Source organism: Chaetodon trifascialis, chromosome 5 (genome assembly GCF_039877785.1).
Source record: "Chaetodon trifascialis isolate fChaTrf1 chromosome 5, fChaTrf1.hap1, whole genome shotgun sequence".
Taxonomy (NCBI): domain Eukaryota; kingdom Metazoa; phylum Chordata; class Actinopteri; order Chaetodontiformes; family Chaetodontidae; genus Chaetodon; species Chaetodon trifascialis.
Window position 1 is genome coordinate 27,059,355 of NC_092060.1, and position 25,800 is coordinate 27,085,154.

General features: G+C 43.8%; 3 protein-coding genes across 3 annotated transcripts in view; 2 read left to right on the plus strand and 1 right to left on the minus strand.

The window, feature by feature from the left end:
* Positions 1-1,203: 1,203 nt before the first annotated feature.
* Positions 1,204-10,665, plus strand: fgf2 (fibroblast growth factor 2). Its single transcript, XM_070962925.1, has 3 exons — positions 1,204-1,838; positions 4,875-4,978; positions 7,823-10,665. Exons 1-3 carry the CDS (start codon positions 1,661-1,663, stop codon positions 8,006-8,008), a joined length of 468 nt encoding a protein of 155 aa, XP_070819026.1. The 5' UTR covers positions 1,204-1,660; the 3' UTR covers positions 8,009-10,665.
* Positions 8,151-20,317, minus strand: nudt6 (nudix (nucleoside diphosphate linked moiety X)-type motif 6). The gene is made up of 5 exons (XM_070962924.1): positions 19,964-20,317; positions 18,993-19,196; positions 13,304-13,359; positions 9,980-10,034; positions 8,151-9,585 (listed from the first exon to the last, which is right to left on the minus strand). Exons 1-5 carry the CDS (start codon positions 20,199-20,201, stop codon positions 9,203-9,205), a joined length of 936 nt encoding a protein of 311 aa, XP_070819025.1. The 5' UTR covers positions 20,202-20,317; the 3' UTR covers positions 8,151-9,202.
* A 37-nt stretch (positions 20,318-20,354) lies between these two features.
* afg2a (AFG2 AAA ATPase homolog A) overlaps positions 20,355-25,800 on the plus strand; it is a 101,525-nt gene continuing 96,079 nt past the window's right edge. The window contains exons 1-8 of the mRNA XM_070962538.1: positions 20,355-21,266; positions 21,718-21,842; positions 21,971-22,128; positions 22,822-22,880; positions 23,146-23,799; positions 23,920-24,049; positions 24,189-24,245; positions 24,426-24,549. Of these exons, the coding sequence (XP_070818639.1) occupies positions 21,092-21,266; positions 21,718-21,842; positions 21,971-22,128; positions 22,822-22,880; positions 23,146-23,799; positions 23,920-24,049; positions 24,189-24,245; positions 24,426-24,549 (1,482 nt within the window). The 5' untranslated portion in view covers positions 20,355-21,091. The remainder of the gene's footprint in view (positions 21,267-21,717; positions 21,843-21,970; positions 22,129-22,821; positions 22,881-23,145; positions 23,800-23,919; positions 24,050-24,188; positions 24,246-24,425; positions 24,550-25,800) is intronic.

Below are 25,800 nucleotides of genomic sequence, written 5' to 3' on the forward strand. Positions count from 1 at the left end.
CACTCATAAAAAGGCCTTTTATGAATATCCACATGCTTCATCTATAGTCTGCTGGCTGTTTTGTCTTTCTGGAAACTGACATCTTGGAAAAAAGGATTCTCAGCAGAGAATTTGGTGACAAAAATTGCTTTGATAAATGTTTTGGTGCATCAGTGAAATCTACCGAATAAGACAGAAGTGCAGTGTGGATGCTTGAAGATTAGGCGTGTGACTGAAAAGGTGACTGGTTTGTGGTAAGCTGGTTCTGGAAGGTGTATCACTTTATATTTTTGTGCATTCCCTCTAATGAGGAGAATTCTTGCTTTCGTGCTGTGCAGAACAGGTGGAAACGGGACTCAGTAGTTGGCACACTTCCTTGGTGATGAGAAAAAGGATTTTGCCCAGAAAAGAATATGTGTGTTTGGCAAACCCTTTCTGCGTAAATATTGTATAAACGTTCCTCTTTTTGGAGAGTTCTCGATTGGTACAGTCCCAGGAAATGCATCGAAAGGATGTCCAAAACCATCTTAACTCTTCCTGTGGTCGGACTCCTATTTTGACTACAAGTCTTACAACTATTCAAGTCTCTGGCCTTAGTCACCCGACTGGCCTGGTTGGATGTCAGATGTTTCGCTGACCAGTTTCGGGGGGGGTCACCAACATGACGTCAACCGAGAGCACAGCTGACTTTCTACTGGTCCAGCACAAGTTTCAGATGTGGTTACCTTTACCCAGAAGCCCAGACCAGCGAGTGCCTATTTTGCCAAGCAGATGGGCATGTTGGTCCTAAAATCAAAAAGAAACAAATTCTGCAGGAATAACTCCCATCACTGACTGATCCTCCATTCAGGAAGTTGAGAATAGCAATTAAAATCACTCATTCGTGATGCAGGCTCTTTCATCTGCCAGTCTGCTGGCTTTTCTTCTTCACATTGTTGTGTTTTACCTATGAATAGCACTGAGTGATTCACTAAAAAGCTGCCTGTGCTGGCTTTGCTGTGCGCCTCTCTTTTCTTGCTCTTGAGCAGACTGGATGAATGAAAACACTGGTTCTGTTCACATGCCTGCTGCTGCTGTTGGCGCTCTGAAGGATCTCAGCGACATGGTCCAAGTTGCACGTCCCCCTTCTTGCCCTCCTCTCCTTTCTTGACTTCTGCTGGGTTGGTTGGTTAAATCCGTGAGCGTTAGTGGGCGTGAGCATGTGTGTGTTGGTGCTCCTAGGGCGCATGCGAACTGAGGCCCAAAGGGGAAAGCCTTCCACACAGATCTAAGCCAGCTGCCCTGATTTAAACACTTCACTGCGAGTGGAAGAGTGGAAGAGAGGGGGAACCGCATGCATCCCCCCTACCAGTGTGCTCAGAGTACACTGGGAAAGCAGCTGCCAGCTCTACAAACAACAGACGAGCAGCTCCAAATGGTCGATTTAGACGTTTGCTGTTAGGTAGAGGCATTTAGGAGTCCTCCTGTCTCACATTCCCAGGACTCAGAGGGCACTTGTTGCCCTGAGAGGGGGGCGTTCGAGCAAACTGACCTCTGAGGTTAAGTAAAATCAGTTTGTGTGAAGCTGTGTGGAGGAGGGGAGGAGGCAACAGTTAGTGGGAGGTGGGAGGCCACAGTGGGGCTCCTGCACTGCTCAAGAAGGAGACGACGCAGTCGCCGGGAAGCAGGGAAAGAGGAGGAGATGGCCACGGGAGAAATAACAACACTTCCCTCTACACCTGAAGACGGCGGCAGTGGCGGCTTTCCTCCCGGGAGCTTCAAGGATCCCAAAAGGCTGTACTGTAAAAACGGGGGCTTCTTCTTGAGGATAAAGTCTGATGGGGGAGTGGATGGAATCCGGGAGAAGAACGACCCCCACAGTAAGTCCAGTCCCCTTCTTCTTTGCTTTGCACAGCACACAAAGCTTCTTTATGTTCCTTTTAATATGCAACAGGGAAGTAAGAGTGAAGCAAAAAGAAAAAAATCATGGAGGAACGATGTGAATTTTCCAGCTTACTGAGGTCAGTCTCCACTTGTAAACAGCAAAATGTGCGTAGGTCTACTTCTGGAAAGTATAATAAGTGTAGTTCAAGAGACGTACACCTTTCTTAATCAATGGGAAGTCTGATGGAATCTGCGTGACATTTTTGGTGAATGTTGATCACCATGCTGAGTCACAGCCATTCACGCTGCTCACTGTGAGCTTTACGTCACACGAGGCAGCACAACATGGAGCTAAAAGCCAGAATAAGTGAATTCCTGATCTAGGGGTCCGGTCACTGTTTGAGGTCAGTGAACTTGTGCCAGTTATATATCTAAAAATTCTACTATTACTGCAAAATATAATAAAATAATCTCTTACCACTCATCCCTACTACCAGCTAATCAATATTTATACAGGAAGAGAAGAGTTTAAGCTTTTCTAAGTTGTTTAACTTTGCAACTATTAAAGTGGGAACGTTAATTTGGCCCAGACAGCTGTGATACCCCCCAGCACCTCTGTATCACTGACCATTTTTAAGTCTGTTGCATCAGTAAGTGGGAGTGGAGGAGGGGAGGGGGACCATGAAATCATTTAGTTTTTCCAAGGAAAGCGTGTTTTGTATTGCTCAAGATAGTGTGACATTTCAAACAGGTGCGCCCAATCACATGTCTTGATATGGACGCAGTTCAAGGAGAGAGGAGCTATTTTTAGAATAAGTCAATTACATTCCGTCGGACGGATTTGTGAAATAAATGTGGAGGCAATGTGAGAAAGTTGTATATTTAGTTTGTATTAAAAACTCTTCCTGTTATTCTGGATAGCAAACAGTCGGCATGATGGCTTCAGAAAGGAGTATATACATGATGAGTCACACGACAGGAATCGGTATTAATCATTTAGCTGTTTACCATAATGGTTTCATACAGTTAATGTGACCTGAGCTGTGCCTCATCAATGGTTCTTTTGTTAAGGCTGCAATAGTCCTGCCAGCTTTTTGGACAACCGAACGTACCTGCCAGAACTGGAACTGCTGGGAAAAGGTTACCCAATATATCCAAAGATCCTCAGGAGGGATTTCTGTGCTAATGCAGATGGGACTCCATCATATTTGTATTCGCTGGAACGCAGGAAGTCATCCCAAAGGTTTCTGAGGATACAAGTGCCCACATACATTGCCACAAATTGTTGCCCTCGTATCGCAGACCCCAGGACGATTCCAGATCGGACCACACACACAATGCAAAACCAGAGAACAGTGGAGGCAAAGTTCTGTACTCACAATAGCTGTGAGACGTGATATTCCCAGTAAACATGGAGCACACCATAGCACACTCAGACCAATTATACATTTCTTTCAAGGGAGAACACCTCTTTGATCTGTGACATGAAGCATCCAGGCAGAGAGCTTAACTGCAGACAGATGCGTGTCTATGTGAAGTCCTAACGTGGATTAATCCTAAACAGATCCCCTCATTTACCTCATAGGGCCTCTGCTTCCTTTTTGGTGGTTTGGCTTTATGCAAACTATGCTCTGCTGGCAAGCAGTGATGTCTCTACCAAAAAAAAAGACGAAAAAAATGTGGAGATGATTTTGATCATCTGTGAGGAAGCTGTCACATGGCCAACAGGTACTGTCTGCTCACACTGCTGTCAGCGTCAGCGCGATGCTACTGTGAGTTAGCTCATTGTTTTCAGTGGTGCTTCGTTCATGTACTGCAAATAAAGTGTCAGCCAGTGTTAGACAAAACATGGAGCGAAAGCACAGCAGAGAGGAGCTAACCTTTCTTTGCCAGGAGGTGAGAGAACATGAGCAGATGTTTGCGTGGTTATGCAACAAGAAGAGTGAATTTAAACTTTCAACTTTAAGGCTTAAACTTTTACTAATTTAGATTTCCACCTGAATGCTGTGTCCTTGCCCAACTCCAGGTTGATGAATTTCCTGCTGCGAGAAATCCCGGAATTTTTCAGAAACGAAAACCAAAAACAACGACTTGTCAGTGCATGTTGAGCTACATTAATCAGTGTTTTCTCCGTAACTCTGCGGCTTTATGAAGCTATCGTTTTGGTTTTATGACACATTTACTCTTTGGTTCCTCTCATCAGTGTTGTTCCCAGCTTCAGCCAGCAGCTGTTTTCAGCAAACGAGCTCTGATGAACCCATTGCACGCCATTGGCACCCAACTAGCTAGAAGCTAGCAAGTTAGCAAACCAAAGCATCTGCCAGCCTAAGAGACAGATATTGTTTGCGGAGACCAAAACAGAGCTAAAATTAGAATGAATATTAGATGACATTCATTAGCTGGACATAGATACAAATCAAAATGAAGTCTTATGTCTGCAGGATGTCTAACTGGGCAATTTCCTAGCTAACACATTAGCCTGAGCGTCCTCAGAAGCCAATGATATGGTGTGGCGTGTACATCTTTGCAGCTTTAAGTAGCAATGTCTCATTATCTCTGGAGGTTTTTGCTTTTCAGGAACAGTTTCCGCTTCCTGTTTTGTGCTAATGGGCAAAACACCAGTCTTCCCTCCAAAATCCAGCTAGATGGCAGACCACATTAAATGCCCTGTAAGGGGCAAGAAGTTAGACTGCCATCCTTTTTGACCATGATGATCTCATTTGTTACTGGTGCTAATTGTTGTCATGAAGATTTCATTTTGACATGCCTAGCATAGCATCTGTACTGTGATTTGTTTCTTGATTGGCTGGCTCTGTTGTGTCCAGAGGTGATGTGAGATCAGTCATGACAAAGAGTTAAAAGGGGGTATCACTGATGGAGCCATAAAACACTGTACATTGACTTCTAAAGACACTACTGTCTCATTGTCTGGACTTAATGTTTAACTTTTAACTAAACATCCTAAAAACAAACTACCAATGATGTCTTGTTTGCTTATTTTGTTCCAATGAACTTTTGTCTGTTTTCCTCAGTAAAGCTTCAGCTCCAGGCGACCTCGGTGGGGGAGGTGGTCATCAAAGGAATCTGCGCTAATCGTTATCTGGCCATGAACAGAGACGGACGACTATTTGGAGCGGTGAGTGAGCGGAATTATCAGATCTCTGCTAACAACAGTTGCATTATGTCTGTTTTGAGATTTCTGTAAATGCGCTCCAGTCAAATCATGAAAGGGCTCAAAGAGCTTTTATATTAAACACCTAAAGTGAGTCTTATCCAGTTGGCTGAAAAGCAAACTGTCCCCACTGCTCCAGTTTTGGGCTTCACTATTGTGGAAACCAAATGTTCACCAGCCGCTCTACAAGCAATCCGCCTCCACTGAAGTGATTAGGTTGACACTTCTTAGTCATAGTCAGCACTAATAAAAACGGTTTGCAGCGACATTAGATCGTTCCAAGTTGAAATGATTCTGTTCCAGATGTTTAGTTTCTATCAATGCTTCTCCTGTTTGTTTTCACCACAGTTTTGATCCAACTGAGGCGTCTCTCCCAAACCCAATCAGTTCAGCCGTTTGTCTTTCTTTCCGTTCTCGAGTCTCGTCTTCAGCGTTAACACTGACTCAGTGTCTGACTGTGAGTGTTAAAATCACATTACATGACTTTTTGGTCAGGGTTCGATTTCGCGCCACAGTCCAGACTGACACTGAAACAAGCACTTAATTTGCAAGAAGATGTAACGTATTAGTGTAATGTTTTGATGATTAGACTCATCAATGTGTACAATAGTATTTTTGTCAAAGGGTCTGGATGCTGCTGGGGAAGAAACGCAAGCGGGTGAATGATGACCTGCAGACTTTCCTGTGCCTTTGTTTTTTCAATCTATCCGGGGACAGTGTGACAGCTGTGGGGGTGATAGGGAAGATGGAGGATCAGGCAATACTCGGTCTGAGAAACGAAAGACAGATTGGTGTGCAAAACATTGAAATTCAGTTTATTATGCAGACACAGTGAAATTTGTGAATGAGAGTTTTGAGAGCACAACAAAACAGATGAAGATTTAAGCAGGAAGAGGCAGAAATTCATCAGTAAAAGAGCACAAGTCAGAGAGAAGATCGTCCTTATTGAAGTTTCTGAAGTCCAGATGTACTCTGGTGTCTGTGTTGTGCATCTGAAGTCTGTTTTTTTTTTATTATTTTAATGCTTTTAGGAACTGACAGATTGTCCGACTGACCAACAGACTGTGTTCAGACGTTCAGTGATCAGATGTTTCACATGAGCAAAGGACAGAAACAGTGTAAACACACTCAGAGTTTGGTTTAGACAAACTGCCTCTTGTGTTTGAGAAGAAATCCTCGTTAACTGCACACAGTCGCTAATTAAACTGATGTGAAACATCAGCGCTCGTGAGAAATGGCCAACACCAATTTGGCACCACTGCCTGAACGTTGCTGCTCACAGCGGCGGAGGAAGTGCGAAGTGCTGGTGACTGATGTGGTTTGGTGGGTGTGAAGGCTCGTCCACAGTCCATGTAATTGGCGAGTGGCCTTTCCTCCCGATGACAAGCTGCAGCAGCTGCCACCCAAAGCGCCACTCTGGTGTGGAAAATCATTAAAAAACCCACAACATATTAACTCCCTTTTTACTGTGAGCTGACTGATTAGCATTAGTTGTTGGCAAAGAAAAAAAAAAAGTTTTCCCTCATGACAGGATGCGTCTAATGTCTGGACTTGACGTTTCATGTACAAGATTGAACTATTTTTAATTTTTATTCCATCCCTAAAGCTTTCAATCTAACAATCCTCAATAACATTATTCATAAATATTAAGTAAAATTTTAATTGAAATTAAAAAAAATGGAAAAGACAAGTAATTGGACTTCTCTTCACATCTGTGTCCTAGTGGTCTTTTCACAGCCAAAATAAAATAAAATAAAATAAATAAAATGCCAACCATCTTTACTGCTGTCATAGACTGTTGCACATTTTCAGCACTGAGGGAGGATTATTGTTTGTCGGCTGCTTTTGCATAATGATCTGAACAAAGCAGAAGCGAGTGTTTGCAGGTCTTCTGACCAGCGGCTCCGTAGCTGTGCAGTCATGGCCGACTGAAAACAGAAACTAAAACAAAAGCCTCTTGTTGGGCAGGCTGTGGAGCAGTTAACGCCCAGCCAGATTTGGGCCAGACGTTCAGTAATTGATGTTTTCTTCATGTTTGGGGGTAGTGGGAGCACTAAAGATAGATTTCATCAATAACTCGACAGCGCCTGAGACAAAGTATTTAGTTTTAGGTGATGTTCATCTTTGGCCCTTTTTAAACCTCAATACTTTAGCCTTCACCGTGTTTAATGTATAATCATGATTCAAGGAGGCTTGGACTGAGACAAAAGCGGAGTCGAGCTGTCATTAGGTTCCTCGTCAGGCTTGGTTTCCTTTAAACACAAGTCTTTACTGTGTTAGTGTGAAACCTGGAGCAGGAATTATACTCTAAACCAACAGCCTCCTTCAAAATAAAGGTGGCCTTCAGTTCTGGGTGTTTTATGTGCTCATTTCATGCAATAAAATGTAAAAATTTCCCTTTCCAACAACATAAACTAAACAAATTTAATCAAATATCATCCAAACAAAATAATCAGACAGACTTAGACTTTACTTTACTTTATTGATCCCAATTTGGGAAATTGCATTTGATGAAATGATTTTACATGTGACCACATGTCCTTCACGTTGACTGATGGTAGCACTGCCATACAGGACATCCGCCATATTTCAGATCTGGTTTCAGTTTTCTGAGAACTGAAGTTTGCAAACTACTTTAAGTGTATCGGGATGACAGCGTGTCCCAGTAGATCTTTGTCCTGGAGGCAAAAGGCTGCAGATTTAATCCTCCCAGCAGCCAGCTCTCCTGTTTAAACCTCCTGAACCACCTTCAGGACAGCGAACATTGATTGAAACTCATCTGTTCTTCCTCTGCGTCTTTCCCTCCAGAGACGAGCGACAGACGAATGCCACTTCCTCGAGCGGCTCGAGAGCAACAACTACAACACCTACCGCTCCAGGAAGTACCCGAACATGTACGTGGCACTGAAGCGGACTGGCCAGTACAAGTCTGGAAGCAAAACTGGACCGGGTCAAAAGGCCATTCTTTTTCTTCCAATGTCTGCCAAGTGCTAATCTGGGATCTGGCTGAGAAAGAGTAACGATGGCAGCAACAAAGAAGAAGATGTGACGGCAATGAATGACGTTCCATCAACATTGCCCAAAATAGCTGTGATGCTTTCCGACTGTTAATCCTAAGAACTGTTTTTTTTTTTTTCTCCTGAACACGTCTGCTCTTACTCAGCTTCACTTGTGGTACGCATTCACACCAGGCTGCTCCCAGTAAAACCAGCCGCTACACCAGTGCGACTGGAGACAGGTGCCTTGCTCAAGTGCACCCCTCCAGTGCAGCAGCACAGCTTTGTTTGTTCATTTTACCTCTGCAGAAGTAACCTTCCTGTCCTTCTTCCTGCCGCTCAGCCTGTGTTTCGCCTATAGAAGACTAGTGTGTTCAGACCTGCCTCCTACATAACAAGGCTTTAAGGAAATGCACTCACATTATGGTAACTTGAAGAGAAGCAAGGAGATGGCATTGAAGTAAATAACTCAAGTTTAGAATTTCTAATCTTGTGAAACAAAATGTTTGACATAACCCAAACTAAGCACACCACAAAGAAAACCCAAACACTCCTTTACTTTTCCTGAGTCTGTCTTTTTGAGACTTGTGCAAAAAAGTCCAAGCATTGCGTTGCACTGGAGCACAACAAGATAATGTTGTTGTGACTGATGTTTAATTCAACAACAGAAAGGCAAGTTCACAAAAAGATGAGATTGACTTGTTTGACCAGTCTGTAGGCTAATTTAACAAGGCAGCCGATATTAACATTGCAGCTACTCGCCACTAACGTTAGCTTCTGCCAGGATGTGGTCGGTTAACACTGGTGGTTAACTTGTTAACAAGCTGAGGTCTCAATACTGGTCACAAAATGACCTGTTCCCAGTTAAAAATAGCTTAAAATCAGCTGCTTGCAGCCACGATTGTCCAGCAGCTGGACGTCCAACATGGCCGCCCACAAAGTGTGAAATAAACCGTATAAAAGTCTGCAGTCTTGTAGGTACCAGAGACATAATTCTTTCAAAACCAGCACAAGTGAATGTTGTAGTTCACAGTATTGCACCACACTTCTTTAACAGTAACAGCTCGTGTGTGAAACACACTGCAAACACAATTCCAGTCATAAATACACTTTAAATATGAGTAATACTGACAACCACGTGTCAACACGGCTAGCCGCGGTGCGCTAACCCCATCAGGTTGATGACTGCTTGCTAGCATTTTGGTGCCGCAGGAAGCTGCCTGTGGTACAGCTGGTAGAACATCCCAGAGTAGACCGCGGGAAGCTCCTCCATGCTGAGGTCGATGCTGTGGAAGCCGCGCTCCAGGCCGTGAAGCAGAAGCCTGGCGACCCGGGAGGTGATGGGCGTGGTGGCGTCGGTCCTGGCCAGCTCGGCGAGGTCCAGCCACTCGCAGCGCAGACACTCCTGAGTGCAGAAGTCGATGTCGTAGGTGAGCGGGCTGAGTCGGCAGATGATGTACATGTCCGACATGCCGAAGGCGCCGGGGTGGTTGTGCTGCTGCCGGATGCTCAGCAGAGATCTGAACTCGGAGCGAACACCGGTTTCCTCCAAGACTTCACGAACGGCAGTGTCACCTGGGAGAGATTCACCATGATATAAGTAAACGTATGTGGATGCATTTAAAGATCCTGACCAAAAGGAATGTGTTCATGTCCTTTGTCAGAGTCACGTCGCAGACTGAGGTGTAGATGTGAGGGAAAAGGGAAAATTCATATATTTTTTGTAACGACAAACATTTGAAACGCTGCTTTTTGGGGTGGGTCATGTATACAATATTAAAGCTGCTTTTAAAATATTACAAAAGGTGAATTTGGAGAAACAGATAGAAATCTTTGCATATATATCATGTGCCTTATTTTGTACAGTTCAAATGAATGTATATGTGTCATTTTAAGCATAACACTAAAAGAAAGGATTCAGCTGGATGTACTGTATTATCTTCTTTGCTCTGTTGAGCTCGACACTCACCAATATTTTCTCCTGGATCGGACAAGCCCCCCGGGAACTTCCAAGCATTCTTTGTCTGAAACACAAGTTAAAATTTAACATTTGTGATAGATGGCACTGCTGTAAATGTATCTTAGAGACATTTAAAAAAAGAAAAAGTCCATTTTAGTCTTGAATCATAAAATCTGCCGTCCAGCTTAAAGTAAGTTCTCTGAATCAGTGGCACTGTCCGACAATACGGAAGATTTTTTGTCTTCTTTAAGAGAATAACAGCAAGTAGTAGATGATTCAAAGGATATTGGAGCTGATAATTACACAGGCAGAGATGTTTCGTGCTCTCATCTGAGCGTCTTTTACGTTTTATATTTAGTGCCTCACTCTGGAGACTTTTACATTTGATGTGGTGAAGTGTGTCTTCCAAAACTGTTTCACCACTTATCCTTGATATTTAATAACAGTATGCTGCTGGTTAAATTATGATGTCAGTGTTGTATATATATTTTTGTAGTTCAAGAATTTTGTATTCAGCGCTTTTTGTCAGAAATGCTATTTCATCTTCGATTTTCCTGGTTTTGCAGCTCCTCTCTGTGAGGAACACGCGTGCACTACAGCATTTATTTTCATGTATTGTCGACAAAATGCTATATTTTTGGAGCGGTTTCTAAAATGTGCTGGTATGAAGAAATAAAGAGATTTTGTGTAACTTTAATCAGTGTGTTTTTTCTGAGAGAAACGAGCTCAATGTGAAAATAATAATCCCCCAAAGTTGCTGGGAGGACGCCAAACATACGCAAACTGTTGACACCACGTCTGCTGGGAGATGATGTGTAACTGTCACTGGACAATGACTAAATCAGAAACTCCTTCTCGTTGCATCATTCAGCTCCCCAATGGATGAAATCACCTTCAGTCCGCTGGGGATCAGTCAGTCGTCTTTTGTACTGATGTGAGAGCGATAAAGTCCTGGTTTCTTTTCAGGAAGTTTGTAACCCTCGGTGAGCTCTGAATCTGCCAGAGACGCTCGACTGCCAAAGGCCAGACTGTTAGAAAGCCTGTTTCCAGTAAACAGCTCGATGAGGAGGAGGAGGAGGAGGAGAGGAAGAGATAAAACACTCCCCACACTTCCAGGCCACTAACTGTTTCCCTCTGCTTCTGGACAAAAGCCATTAAGACACATTACATGCTGGTCAGGTTCCTGGTTGGGGCACATGTTACACGTGTGCAGTCAAAGGCCAGAAAACAGCCCCACGTCAGTCCCGTCCATTATAATATGAACTATATTTGTCATGTGCTCCACTGTGTCTACAGAAACCGCAGATAGACTGAGGAGAAATAAACAAAGATGGATGATTAGGAGAACACATTATTGGACAAATTTGATGCTCCAGAGGAATTTCACTTCATAAACTTTGACTCTGTGTACATATTTTGGGTTGGAAAACATTACTTCTAAAAGGATCGGTTAACACAAATGATACAAACGGTATTGTCATATATTGTCTGCAGATTGTTTTGGTTTTAGCGTTGACTTTTCTGACTCCACATCAGTACAATGAATCTCAGAGGCTCAACTGCAGGAGAGGAATGAGGCCAAGGCTTCCTGCACAGCCAGATGGGATTAGAGGAGAGTGAGGAAGAGGTTTCTGTTTTATAATCTGGGAAATTCAATCCTTAAGGAGTTACTAATCCAGGGACAGATGAGTGATGTTGTGATAACTCGTAGAACTGCGAAACTCCAGCAGAATGTCACTGAGGCACAGATTATTTCTTTTCTTTCCAGCAGAAATTTGAACCCTGAAGTGTTTTCTTCGCCTGGAGGTTCGTTTTTTTTTTTGCCAGTTTGTGGCTCTTTGTGCTCATGATGCTGCATGTGTGTTAAACAGGCTCAGACTCGGTTCAGGATTAGTTTCATAATCTATGAAGCCATAGATTTTTTTGGTGGTTGTTTTTTTGTTTTTTTTTTCAAAACATCGGCATTTTCATATTCACTCTTCTGTTGCTCGAACAGTCAAAAATCCAGATTTTTTCCACTAAACCATTTTTTGTCACTTTATTGATCAATAATAAAATCATCCTTTCTACACTAATATTTAGCTTCAGTTTCACAGATACCAGGATGTGTCGTACATGATTTTCTGGTAGCATACTACAGACCGCATGACGTTTCAACCTTCACAGTCGTGATTGAACCAATGGCCAACTAGTGAAAGTATTGCAATATTCATATAGTTTCCGTGTTACAAACTGGGTGTCGATCTCAACGTTCCCCGAAAAAATGCTGTATTCAGTTACTGCTAATGCAAAGTGTTCATTTCCTGCTCCTGCAGCTTCACATTAAAAGCATTCAACTGGTAAAACACAATATGGCTCTTACTACGAATCGTCACAGGAAGCGCAATGTGTTCGTCAGCAGACTTTGTGCTTCCTGCATCAAACCTGATTGAGCCACTTTAAGGCTTCATGTGTGAAGGGAGCTGCACTTCCACTGTGCATAAGATCTTTACTGGTGTGTATTGTGTTACATGGGTATGTGCTACGCCAGGACTTTCTGACATATGATGCTTTGCATTTTTGGCAGCTTTGGCAGTAGTGTAGTGGCATCGCTTGTGTTAAGGGCAGAAGCTGCTGCCTTCACCAGAACAGCTGTTGTGTTTACAGTAGATTACAAAAAGAGTCTGTGAAAGGGTCTTTACTCGTTTATTTTGAGGCAAGTTTATCTTAAAACATAATTGGCTTCCAAATCGCAGCATCATGGTACAATCACTTTTTTTTTTAAATTGGCTGCAATATTATTTTGGCCTGCTGAGAACGTAAACAAATCTGTGGAGAAATGGCCTTAAAAGAGGCCTGTTGTAAGCCAGCCTCATAACAACTCGAGCACTACAGCAGGCCTCTGTGAGCGCTCATTAAGCTGTGTGAGCGCATTCAGCTCATGTAAACACCATGTTTGCTTGAGGTCAGCTAATGTTGTGTGGAGCTATGTTAAGTGTGAGAGGAGGTGAAGGCCTGAGAGGATTTCCACCCACGTCTGGATCAACACAGGCAACATGCAGTACAACTGGCTACATAAACAGAGCTAATCACAGACATTTTAAGCAGCACCAAGATATCTGCCGCTTCACTGGAGGAATCAGCGTCCAATGTCATTCATCTTTTTTAAGATTTCGTATGGTTTTCTGAGGGGATGATGTCTATAATGACGACTCATTAGAGCCAACACATGCATACAAACCATGAAGAAAATATCTGCATGGCAATAACTTTACATATTTCATCTTTAATGAATGTAATGGAGTGCATTTGACTACAGAACGGTGCTGTCAAACAATAAAGTGACACGTATACCTTATTTCTGTCTTGGACGACGAGAACTTTTCCATTGGATTCATCAACAACTGCACCTGCACAAAACAAACGATCAGTCAGACTTTCATTTCAAATATTTTGCTGGTCCATGTTTTGCACCGAAGTAGCTGCTGTAAGCACACTTCAGAGGGAGATCTGTTAGCGGTCTGGCTCAGAGTTAATTATTAGGTTGGACACAACATAAAACCTGCACCACGTGGAGAAAAAGAGCCGAGCCTCTGTCAGCTCAGATGACACAGCAGCTGCTTTGGCTACTTTATGTTTTCTAACGCGTCCCTGCTGATGAATGTTAAAGTCCACGGACAAACCACTCGATAAATGACAATATAACAACATTGCTGGGATTGCTGTTCATAGTTTAGAAGAGCCGGCCATTTAAGTTTATTCCACCTCTGTTACTTTAATGATGAGAGCCGTGAGAGTCAACCAGAACAGTGCAGCTGTGGGCTGAAAAACCAAAACAATGAGCTGAAGGCTAAGTACGTAATGTTGAACACGACTGCAGATCTCAGTGATAATTCTGTGAGACTGGACTGCCTATGCAGCTGCTCTTAAAAAATGCTGCAGAATAGTATGAATGAACTCTTACAAACATCTGCTGAATGAACAACAACAGAGCACGAACTCGGGGGGTAAAAGAAATTAGATTAGACCAAAGTCTCCACTGTCAAAACAGATTCGGAGTGACTCAGTTGTTCTTGTGAACATCCCATCCACCAAAGGATTTTTTTCCTCAGGCCAGCGTATATTTTTATTTTTTTCAATGGGAGCGGCGTGTATTAACAGCACGCTACAAATGCCAGCAGCATGCACTCACCACTGTCACTTTACCCGGCCGTCCAATCACAGAGTGAAGGAGGGGCGGGACAAATACAGCAACATTTCAAACTGCGTCCTGCTCATTGGACAGGACTCCTTGAACCGGGTTACTTCCACCTTCAGCTCTGGAACCAAACGATGGTTCTCACTGAGATGTTTCCTCACCCACAAAATCCCATGAACCCACACAGTCCGGCTTTCCTCCCAACATGCTTCACCATCCTCCTCATCCAGAGCAATGGCCCAAGGAAGTACTCTACCTTGTGCTGACATTTCTACACTCAGTATTTGGTGATAACGTAAACTATTCCGTACCAAAGCAACTGAAGCGTCCGAGCTGAAAAAACCTTTGAGCTTTCAAAGTGCTCTGAAGTGCTCCCAGCTGGGCGCTTTCAGAGGAGCTGATGGTGTTTTCACCTGGCAAAAAAACGCTTTGGTGGACGCAGCCCCTTCCATTTTTCTCGCCTTTTTTTCAGCAGGTAGTAACTAACAGAGGCCATGTGCTGCTGCTGAGCTCAGGAGGAGGAGGACTAGGAGGAGGAGGAGGAGGGAAAACGAGCCACTGTGTTTTCCGGTTGCTCCGTCTGACCGGGACGGGCCTCCTTAAATGAATGTCACAGATGTGTAAAAGAGGGATGGGTCGTCTTAAAGGCCTGACTTGGACTTCCATGTGGAAACTGATGTCATTCCCGATCCCCGTGCCATATGGCGCTTCACGGGAGGAGGACTGGCTGCTGCTAAGGGAGGCTATCATTATGTTGCCTTCAGTCTAGGAAACAAAATGCTCACAAGGAGCAGGAAAGAAAATAAAGTTGGAGTAGGAACTATGAGACAATAAGTCCAGAAGAACCATCAAAGGAGAACGGAGGGTTTCGTAGTAAAACACTGCTGATTCCTCGAGGTCCCAGTTGGCTTCTGACCCACAAAAAGTTTGAGGTCTTCTCTTAATTCATCTTTCATGTAGGCTTCTCTACTACTTTTCAGTTTTACAGTAATTACAGGCTCCCAGTAATATCTACAGTATACTATGAGGTCACAGTGATTCTGACCCCTGATTTGCTTTTAATGCTAATGTAGAAATCTGCTTTGCTCTCTGACTGACAGTCACAGCATCTACTTAAAATGCAGCTGAATTTCATGAATAATACTAGTACAGCGATGTCCAGGACACTAATTTTGTTCCCTTGGCTTCAATGCAAAATCCCATTTGACTTCTTCTTCTTGGACCGTGTGAAGGGCAGCTGCCTCGACCTTCAGTTCAGTGACATTCAGTGAGATATGGCCCGGACAGACTTTTTCCTCACAACACCATCTACAACAATAACATTAATTACAGTGTGTGATATTTTAATGACATAAATAAAGTTCTTGACCCTGTCCTGAGAGGTCAGAGGTCAAGTGCAACAGGCGGGACTTCAGCATTGTTCTCAAGGACGCTTGTCATGAGTGGATTCTGACATCACATGCAACAACTGGGGGGAACGCCACTGCTGAAAAGACCCTCGACCAGAGGCTGAATGAATACTGGAAACAGACAACAGCTTCCTTTAAACACCAAAATGAGTCAAAGCATCAACTGGAAAGGAGGCAAAATCACCAACCAGCAGTTGGTGGACAGTTGGTGGAGATCAAGGAGGGCGTTCAGATCCGAAACCAGAGACCATCTTTGGTTCGGATATTCCCCTAAACTTAATCAGACAAGTCAACAATATAAACATAAATTCCACATGGGACACAAACCCCTTTCTCCCGGGTCAAAGTCCTGTGCTTGACCCATTCGTCCACCCTGACCTTTGTCGGCTGCACTGATGCTCCTGCAGCAGTACTGATGATGATACTGTAGGAACAACACCAACACTGCGATACCAGATAAACCTCATCACCTCACTGAAGATCCATCCCGTCACGTCCATCAGGTCACGTGATGACAACTGAGCAAACTCCATCTCTATCCAAAGCCAGTAAGCGAACCCTGACGTAAGCTTTCTTCTCGTCACTTTTATCAAAGGTCCAGAATGATCTTTCGAGCTCAAACCTCAAACAGGTTACCTCAACAACAAAGTGTTCAGTGAAAGAGAATATGTGACTTCCTGTTTTGTTTGACTCCAGCTGCACTACGTCCCACATCCCGCTGTAAACACAGCAGCGCAAGTCAACCTGAAGACTGAATCTGGAGTTTGTTTGTGTGACAACCGTCTTTTCCTGTTCAGTCAGTGGAGACCTCAGAGTTAAAACACCCACTTTGAACACCTGGACAGTTTTAAAGCTGCCTGAGCTCATGTTTCCTTCGCCTCACTGAACACCAGAACTATGTAGATTTACTCAAGTACTGTACTTAAGTACAAATTCTAGGTGCTTGTACTATTTTCTGAAGCTTTATACTTCCACTTCATCTCAGATGAAATATTGTACTTTTTAACTCCAATACATTTGTCTGGCAGCTTTAGTTACTAGGTTTAGTTGCAGATTACAATGTTTGATACCCTTCTTGTCCACTGACAAACATTTATCTCCAAATTTGGCGTTTCTGAATCTGAATCTTTCTCATAAACCAAAGGATGAACTGTTCATGTACGGGCTGAGAAAATTCTCCTCCTGCTTAAGCTAAATAAACTCTTTAATCAGCCTCTTGGATCAGCTGGAAAATACATCGTTTACTTTTTAGAGATACGTGGTTCTCCCAGGACAGCGATCTCACAGAATACGATGCACTGCTGTAGATTAAACTGTGTAACAGTATGTAATGTACTTAAAATCAGCTCAGCCCTCAGCATGCACATTACTGCAGCTGTAACACTAATCCAAAAACATCATGTACATATAACAATAAAACACTAACTGAGAAAAGGTACTTTTACTTTTCATACTTTAAGTAAACTTGGTTGATAATACTGACATACTTTCACTGAAGTGAGGGCGTGAATGCAGGACTTTTACTTGCAGTGGAGTATTTCTTAAGTGTGGTATTGATACTTAAGAGAAGGATCTGAATACTTCTTCCACCACTGCTGCACATTAGTACCACGTTGAGCTCAGTTACAGGTGTACTGTCCAGATACAGTAAGAAATCCTGAAGTCCAAACCTTTTCTTAAAGCAGTCATTCAACTTAAATATACTGTAGTGAAGGCTGAAACTGCAGGGTCTCTGTAAGGTATCAGACACCAATGTAAGAGCTATAAACATGTTTCTCCTTGACTGGCTGAGCATCATGAGTTGCTCTCTTGTCTTTACCAGAATAATAAGATGACAGCAAGAACCCAAGCCGACAAGCATCAGATCCTGTAAACAGCTGCGTATTTCAGATTCCTAACCTCAGTTTCATCAGAGTTTGTGTCGCCTCAATCTGGAAACAGAAAGGGAGTTTCTGGCCCTCATTCCACTCTGAAGGATGCTGTGGACATGTTCTGACATGAACCCAGTGCATCCACTCTTTGGTAAAAGGTATAAAAGACGCTCTGCCCTCTGCTGGACAACCAGGAGCTCTGCACACTTCAGGTCAGCGTCTCCTCCCTTTGCTGCTCCTCGGCCCACATTTGCAGTCCTGATGGGAATTAATGCGAGTGAGATGCCTGCATCCCTCTCTCGTGTACTCCTTTCCAAAACCTGAGGCGCTGATTTATGTTAAGAAGTTAATGTGGGCTCTGTCTGACGCAGCCTGACGCCAGCTTTCATCACCGCTGGGTAACATAAACGCTGCTCCTGTGCTTCAGTAATGATCTGGGATTGTGGGTCTCGGGAGCTTTTGGTCGGCTCGGTCAATCAGAGGTAATGTAACACCAGACGAAGCTCGGCCAATCGCGGCCTGCAGCCCTCACTGTGGAGTGGATAACGCCTTAAGTGCACATTAGATTTATGGCATCAGGTTGTATAATTTTATATTCCACATTTTTAAATAACACCCTCAGCACAGTGCAGCATATGATAGACACTCACCTCACGTTTACTTCAGATTTATATTTGTGTATTTATGGAAGTGAGGTGTTTTTTTTAGAGCTGCAACTAATGATTATTTTCATTAATGATTTATCTGCTGATTATTTTCTCGATCGATCAAAAATCACACTGTCCCAGAGCCCCACGCGCCATCTTCAGATGTCTTAATTTGTCCTGCCAATGATCAAAACCCCCAAATTATTCAATTTATAATGATATAAAACAGGATAAAGCAGCAAATGGTCACACTGGAGAAGCTGCAACCAGACGCTGTTTGGAGTTTTTGCTTTGAAGTGACCGATGATGAATGAATGAATTATCAAAAGAGTTGCTGATACACTTTCTGTCAATGCAGTATCTGCATTACTACATTACTTTAAACCTGTAAGAATCGTGCAAATACATCAACCTCATCAAGTAAATGAACTGCTTCAAGAAACAAGATAATATAATAACAAATCATTTCAGCACTTTTGTTTTCTGGTGTTTGACTTCAATGTTTGTGTACCATCTGTTTGGTTTTGATGTAATTTAGTTTATTTGTGTGCCTGCTCTAGCAGTGACACTGTGCTAACAGGTGCAGAGCTGTGACTGGATTATATGTATTAAGACTGTTAATTATACTGTGTTTTGTAACATGAAGGTTATGGACAACAACAACATCCAAAAGCTACTGATATTATTTATAACATAAGTGTTGACAGAGATCATAATAGCTACAAGCAGCCATGAATGTTGACACTTTAGTTCACTCCTCCGTCACAGATTTCGATTCGATCATCAGATCCATCACAACTGATCAAACTCCACCTGCTGATGAAGACTGAGATGTGGTTGAAAGCTCGGTGAAAACTTGGTGAGGGGACCTTTTGGTAAGATAAACGTCACGAATAAACCTTCTCTAAAAACCTCTACCTGCCACTCCGACTTGGTGGGTTGCAAACCCCGGCAGCCTGCTCTCCCCTTGTCCCAGCCAGAGGGCCAGCACAGCGTGGTCGTCTTTGGCGTGATGGAAGGCGAAGCCGTGAGCGGAGGCGGCGGCGGCACATCTGCTCAGCGAGATGGGGACTCGAAGCCACACTGCAACTTTCCCTTCTGCTTTCCACTGGAGCAAAGAATCTGCAAAGGCAAATGTCACAAGGATGAAACTTTATTTAAAAACAGATTATTGACAATGTTTCTGCTTTATTAAATAACAACAAACGGACAGGAAATGTGAACGACTGTTTTTGATGCTTAATCTTATTCTGGAGACAAGATGACAAACAGCAGAGACTATCTGGCGGAAGAAGCCTGAAGGTTGAGGCGGCAGATCATCAAAGTTGAGGGTTGCTGGTTGAAATCCCAAACTGACTGGAAGAGTGCAGGTAGTTTTAGTTTTTAGTTTTATACCGTCTAACACAAGCGGTTCGTCAATCTTCAGGTTTTGGACTGTTAATCGAACAAAAGAAGCCGTTTCAAGACGTTTTGTCACTGAATAAGTCAATTATTCCAAACATATTTTGACAGATTGCTGAATAATGAAGAGAATAGTTGCTGATATAATGAATTATGAAAACCTGAAACACAGTGAATGTCTCATTTCCCTGCACAGGATGGCTCCCTTCTTTCCCTCTGCCAATGTAATGTACCTAAAACTCAGTGATGAATGAACTACCTGACCACTTACTGCCATGGTCTCAGGTAATTTCAGGAGGTAATTTGCATGTGGATTCATCCTGAACTGAACACACACTGCTGGAGATTTGAAAAATAAATATTCTTATGCAGTTGTTTCCTTATGCACTGTTTGTTTTGTACTTAGAGGTTAAACTGATTGGTGATTGGTGAGAGGACATGACCTTTGCATCGTTTCTCATCTCATCTCAGACTTCAGGAGCACCAACCTTGCAGGAGTTTGCTGAACGAGCTTTCGCTGATGTCCGCCGGTAAACCGATCTCCGCCAGGTTCACGGTCACTCCGCCGAATCGGTCCATTCTGCCCGTCAGTGCCCTGCTCCCCTCCGCTCTGTGCAGCTGAGGACGAGCTGCGGTGCACCGAAACGTGCGGGCAGCGACCACCGCACCGCACAGCCGTCCTCTCACCAGCGGCGAAAGCTTGAAAACAAAAGCACTGGCAGCCATACTACTACGATACAACCGTTTAAAGGTATTACTCGATCAACTTTCAGCCAGCACATGCGCGTAGAGAAGCACGGTTACGTAAAAGTCCGCCCTGGAAGTTGCATAAATACCGTAATGCTCCGGTAAACTAGCTCCCGGACTAGCTAGCTAGCTAGTTAGCTAGCCACAAAACAGTCCGTTATGGTGTCTCATGGCGCTGTGACAAACTCTATTCAGACATTTGAGCTAGCTACTACTTAACCGGTAACTTGTCTGCGCCAGCCTCAGCTAAAACATAATAACTAATGTCTGATAATACATTCGGCTGATAGTTCTGCCCGTTAACCATTTTAAACCAGTTAAATATCAACTTTTGCAGCTGTTTGCTGTTGCTCGCTTGCGCACTTTCTTCCAGATCTGACGCAAAGAAGCTAACAAGAAATCCAAAGTTGCCGTTGGAAATTATGAAAAACACTGGTTGGCATATTAGATGTATGCCGAAACTAAGACTGTATCTTTGTAATGTTTGGCATGCATTTATTTATGTTGAATTGTGTGTTTATATTACGTAATAACAAAAAACCCTACAATTTTATGATTTGTCTATGACATTTTGCACAACTTTCTCGAGGGCAGATAAATTCCAAGCTCTTAACGTTTAACATTTTCCCAATTTAAACCAACCGTTATCAATTGTTAGTCGTATTTTTTAATCAAAACTCTTTGAAAAATGCTATAGGAATGTTTTACAACTCAATAAATAAATAAAGATCGCCTGCCGTAAAATCTCGGTCAGAAATTCAGTGGTTTACGGTAAAAGGAGGCGGGACTAAACTTTAACCAGGAAGTTTACACCGGTCCATGTTTACACATGTCGGCGCGTTCACGTGGAGAAGATTTTCACGATTGAAATGTCTTCAAAGAAGAATAAAAGCAAAACGAAAAAGGCGAGTGAAGGGGATAGTTCGCTGTTACTGAAGGAGGGCTCCAGTGACTCCTCCGGCCTGCAAACATCCAGCCATGAAGGAGGAAGCTGCAAAAGTTCGACCAACAACTCATTCACCGTCATCGATTTCATTGAAAAAGGTCAGACATGGCTGCATTAAGTTTAACAGGCTTCACTTAGTGTAGCTATGCCACTGTATTTAGTCGTATTTATGCAAATGCGTAAATAGAAGAACCAATCTGCGGTGTGAAGACGGGAGATACGGAGGCTGTGGTCCTTGTTGCTCTCGGGGATGCTGCTGGATGCTGGAAGCCGTTTAAAGTTCACTGTCTGCAGGCAAAGACAGACACATTTCTTAATGTTTTGGATTTAAAATGACACACTGACTGAGGTGGCAGTGGCTCTCAGCTTAGAGGCCATTTGAGGGTGTTCATCCAAGTTGCCTGACAGACATCGTGTGGACATCTTTCAAAGTTACAGTACATGAACACTAACTTCTATTGAAGTGAAATCTGAATGTGCAACTTGTATTGGAGTATTTTTACTCAGGTGATGGATTTAACGTCATATTTTTCTTTATTTTCCTCACAGTTGATGACAAAACACCCAAAAGTTGCAGATCAGCTTTAGCCCAGCTGAGCCTGAAGTCAATGAAGTCGGCCAGCGTTTGCATCGGGAGACCAGTCCTGCTGACGAGTCCCACGGGACAGCAAGAGGTGTCGTCTTCTCTTTGTGTTGCGGTCCTTGAACCTTGAGTTGATGCTTGATTTCTGTTCTCAGGATGAACCCGTCCTGACCTTTGAAAGCTTTCGATAACCATCTGTCTGCTGCTTCTGTCTCACAGGTGTGTTTAGGATGGCCGGTTGCCTCCTTTCCCGGTGGAAAAGTCGGCCTTCAGAAATGTGCTCAGAGTAACCTCAGAGTGAAGTCGGGGCTCGAGGTGACGCTGCAGCCGCTGACAGGTCCTGTGCTTCAGGCCGAGGAGGTGGTTCTCTCCAACAGGTAATCTGCACCTGGCTGTCATTGGACAAGAGCTGAGGGTACTGACTGTGCACGTTATACGACATTACAGTAATTATACCTACCTTCACCTAATCCTATAAATTCATGAAGGTTGTATTTTTGTGATACTTTTTAGTTGTATTTTGTAATAATGAGCGATGTTTCTAATATTTTTACAACACTTTTATCATTGAGGCTACCCTAAATATGCATTTATTGCATTTATTTCGCTGTGCCACTTTGCTTTGGAATATTTTAAATCCTAATAGCTAATCGGGCTGTATGTGATAAAGTCATTGTAATATTATGCTGGAGTATGAACAAAGAGTTTATGGCTCAGAAAACCTTCAGATTCTATCACACACAGTCCAGAGGCTTGTATGTTGTGTCTCTCAGGTAAACGCTGCCACCTGCTGGTCAAACCCCATAACTGCAGCTCAAATGTCTGCTACCAATAATTAACATTAGTCCAGATTTTATTTTTTGTTCGTACTTGTTGCTGTTATTTAATGAACTTGAGTTTTGTGATCCTCGAGTATTCTTTTTATATTTTATCCATTTCGTAATAAGTCTGTGTCGTATGTTTTGTAATCTATGTTTTATGTTCTGTGTGTAAAAGAGATTTTTCATGTCACTGAGGCACTTTCTTGGTTAAATAAAGTTGTGAAATATAAGCATATAACTTTCATTCAGGTCGAAAGATGACACACTGGAGTCAGATGAGTTCAAGAACTTCTTTCTCTGGTCTCTGGGTAAGTCAGTCACGTCTTCACACTGTCGCATGTTTATTCTTTTTAGTGTGTTAAAAATAGATTTTTGGCATTTGTGAATTGATTTGTTTGCAATAATTTGATCCGTGATCCATACACTCAAAGATCTGCACTTTTCCCCCGTTTGGTAAAAAGAAAATGCAGTTTCCTGCTTTTGATTTGCTCTTCATGTTCAGTCTTATTACTGTGCAGTTCACCCTTTTCCCTTTGGTGGAATAACTCGTCCGGTTTGTCTGTCTTGTGCCAGTTGGGAACATCATTTTGCCCGGAAACGTCATCTCCTTGACTTATTTGGGCCGCTCGTGCAGTCTGCGGGTGGAGACAATACGAGGGGAGGATGGTGTCACCCTCCACAGAGCAGCGCCTCCTGCAGGACTGGGCCCTGACACGGAGGAGTCGTCTGTGATGAGCTCTGTGCTGGACTCCACCTCAGCCGACCTCTCCCTGCAGCTCAGTTTGCTCACCGTGGATGACAACAATGCTGACGGAGCACCAGGCACGCCTGGAGAGGCCGGGCCTGCAGCCAGCACCCCACGCCGACCAGCTAACCTCCCTTCTCTCTCCTCGCCCCTTGCTCCCTGCACCCCTTCCTACACCTCCCAGAATCCTCCTGCTGCGTCAGTGGAGGATGCTGTCAGTCAGGAGAGCTCACTGAGCCTGGAGCAGCTGGAGAAAGCCCACACAGCTCCCCCTGGTGGTGCACAGAGTACTGACACCTTCTACTGCCTCTCTTGCTCCACTAAAGTCAGGTTCAGAGACAGAGCAGCACAGGATCCAGATGCAGAAGCTAAGAGGTCAAAGGTCACATACGCCATGATTGGCGGGCTCAGCAGCCAGCTGGATGTGATCAGAGAGACCATTGAGCTTCCTCTGAAACACCCTGAGTTGTTCTCCAGCTATGGTAGGTCAGATCATACAGTGTCACCTCACACGCGTTCATCAGACTTTAAAAGGTGATTTTCTTGCAAACTAGGACTGAATTGAACCATAAAAACCTAATTTCATGCTGTTTTCCATGCAGGGATCCCACCTCCCCGAGGAGTACTTCTGTATGGTCCCCCAGGCACAGGGAAGACTATGATTGGACGGGCCATAGCCAATGAGGTTGGAGCTCACATGACGGTGATCAATGGCCCAGAGATCATGAGCAAGTATGGTCACTTTTCTATCCCAGTGTAATATATGGGGTGTGTTATCATGCACGCCACCCTGCAGGTCACCTGAGGTCATGAGTAATTAGCAGAGTGGTTTCGTTAACTGGAGGAAATGTGTTGTTTTATGTCTCTGCAGATTCTATGGTGAGACAGAAGCGAGGCTGAGGCAGATATTCGCTGAAGCGTCTCAGAGGTAAATCCAGCTGCCTTTTCATAAAGCCAACAGTACGAACAGTGCAGCACAGTAATAATGAGTACAAGTGAAAAACTGATGTGCTTACAGTCAAAGTGTTAAAAACAATGTATCGTCACCCGCTTGTGATCTGGATTCTTACAGTCAGTACTTTCATGTGTCACTTCACTGGATTTGCAGACAGCCTGCGATCATCTTTATTGACGAGCTGGACGCTTTGTGCCCGAAGCGAGAGGGAGCACAGAACGAGGTCGAGAAACGAGTCGTGGCTTCTCTGCTCACTCTGATGGACGGCATCGGTTCTGTAAGTGTCCTCTTTGCTCTGCTGACATCATACGTCCTGACAGATGTTGACTCATCACTTCAGGTAGCTCACCTGGTAGAGCGTACCCTCCCTGTGTCAGGGCTGTGTCCTTACCGCCGAGCTCGTCCCTCTGGCTGTGGCCCTCTCCTGCGCGTCTTCTTAATGTACTAATTTTTTTCTTGTTCTTGTTTTGTGTCCTGTTTTGTCCGACGAGCCGTCCAAAACATCCAAAAAAGGTTACCTTTACTATTAAAAAGATAAAACTTTATTCATCTCAAAGGACATTCTTGTAAGACAGTACAAAGGACAGAAAATGTGCCATCGCCTTCTCTGTTCATGTTATAAAAGCAGAACATAACATGATACCAGCCCAGTTCACTTTTCTCTGCATATAAGAAACAATGTCTGGCCAGCGCTAACGGCATGAAATGAACAGCAGCATGTCCTCTTATTCCATCAACCCACAGTCTGTTCGTCAGTCTCCGTTTCACAGGTCTGCTTTACATTGACCAACATTTGCTTGCTCAGCATTCGCAGGCCTTGAGAGTGTTTGTCTCTGCGGCCGAGCGCGTCTCTGTCAGGAAATGTCCTCATTGAAAATGCAGATTGTCATGCAGGAACCATCTCTGCGCGCTGGACGTCCTTCAGACGCCGTGGGTTGTGTCTCCGGGGTGTTGTTTGTCCTCTGAGCGCTCTATCAGTGCCTGATGAGAAAAAAGACGATCCCCCCCCCCCCCCCCCCCCCCCCCCCCCCCCCACACACACACACACACACACACACGCCCAAAGGGAGCCTGGGAAACAGATCACCTAAGGTTGCCATGACCTGCCAATTTGGCATAACTTTATCGGCAGAGCACATCTCCATGGGCCCAGGCGGGGAGGAGCCCTCGTTCTGATTGGTCTGCCTGCGTGTCTGTGTCCCAGACCAGATGATCCAAGGTCATCAGCGCTGATTGGTTTGTGGAATGTGGAGAAAGCGCTTCCTCCTCAGCATTCTTACTTACTCTCACTATAATTTATTTGCGTTTCAGTTCTCCCTGCGGTCGCGAAAGGTCGAAAGAGAAATTTCTCATGTTGCAGGCAGACCACCCCGAGAAACGCAGGACTGACAGACGTTTAGCATCAAGCCGGGGTCAAACACTCTCTGAGGCTTAGCTTATGAAATCCAACAGGATGGAGTTACAAGTGCATAGTCATGAAGGCTGTTTTACTTTGCTCCTCCAGAGGTGATATTGATGACTCAAAGCA

What these genes read in the sequence shown, in the direction of transcription:
- fgf2 (XM_070962925.1), top strand. Translation starts at nt 1,661, where the DNA reads ATGGCCACGGGAGAAATAACAACACTTCCCTCTACACCTGAAGACGGC. An exon ending in GGAGAAGAACGACCCCCACA is followed by an intron (nt 1,839 to 4,874) that starts GTAAGTCCAGTC and finishes TGTTTTCCTCAG; the next exon opens with TAAAGCTTCAGCTCCAGGCG. An exon ending in ACGGACGACTATTTGGAGCG is followed by an intron (nt 4,979 to 7,822) that starts GTGAGTGAGCGG and finishes CTTTCCCTCCAG; the next exon opens with AGACGAGCGACAGACGAATG.
- nudt6 (XM_070962924.1), bottom strand. Translation starts at nt 20,201, where the DNA reads ATGGCTGCCAGTGCTTTTGTTTTCAAGCTTTCGCCGCTGGTGAGAGGA. An exon ending in CCACCAAGTCGGAGTGGCAG is followed by an intron (nt 13,360 to 18,992) that starts GTAGAGGTTTTT and finishes TGTTTTGTGCAG; the next exon opens with GTGCAGTTGTTGATGAATCC. An exon ending in CGATCCAGGAGAAAATATTG is followed by an intron (nt 9,586 to 9,979) that starts GTGAGTGTCGAG and finishes AATCTCTCCCAG; the next exon opens with GTGACACTGCCGTTCGTGAA.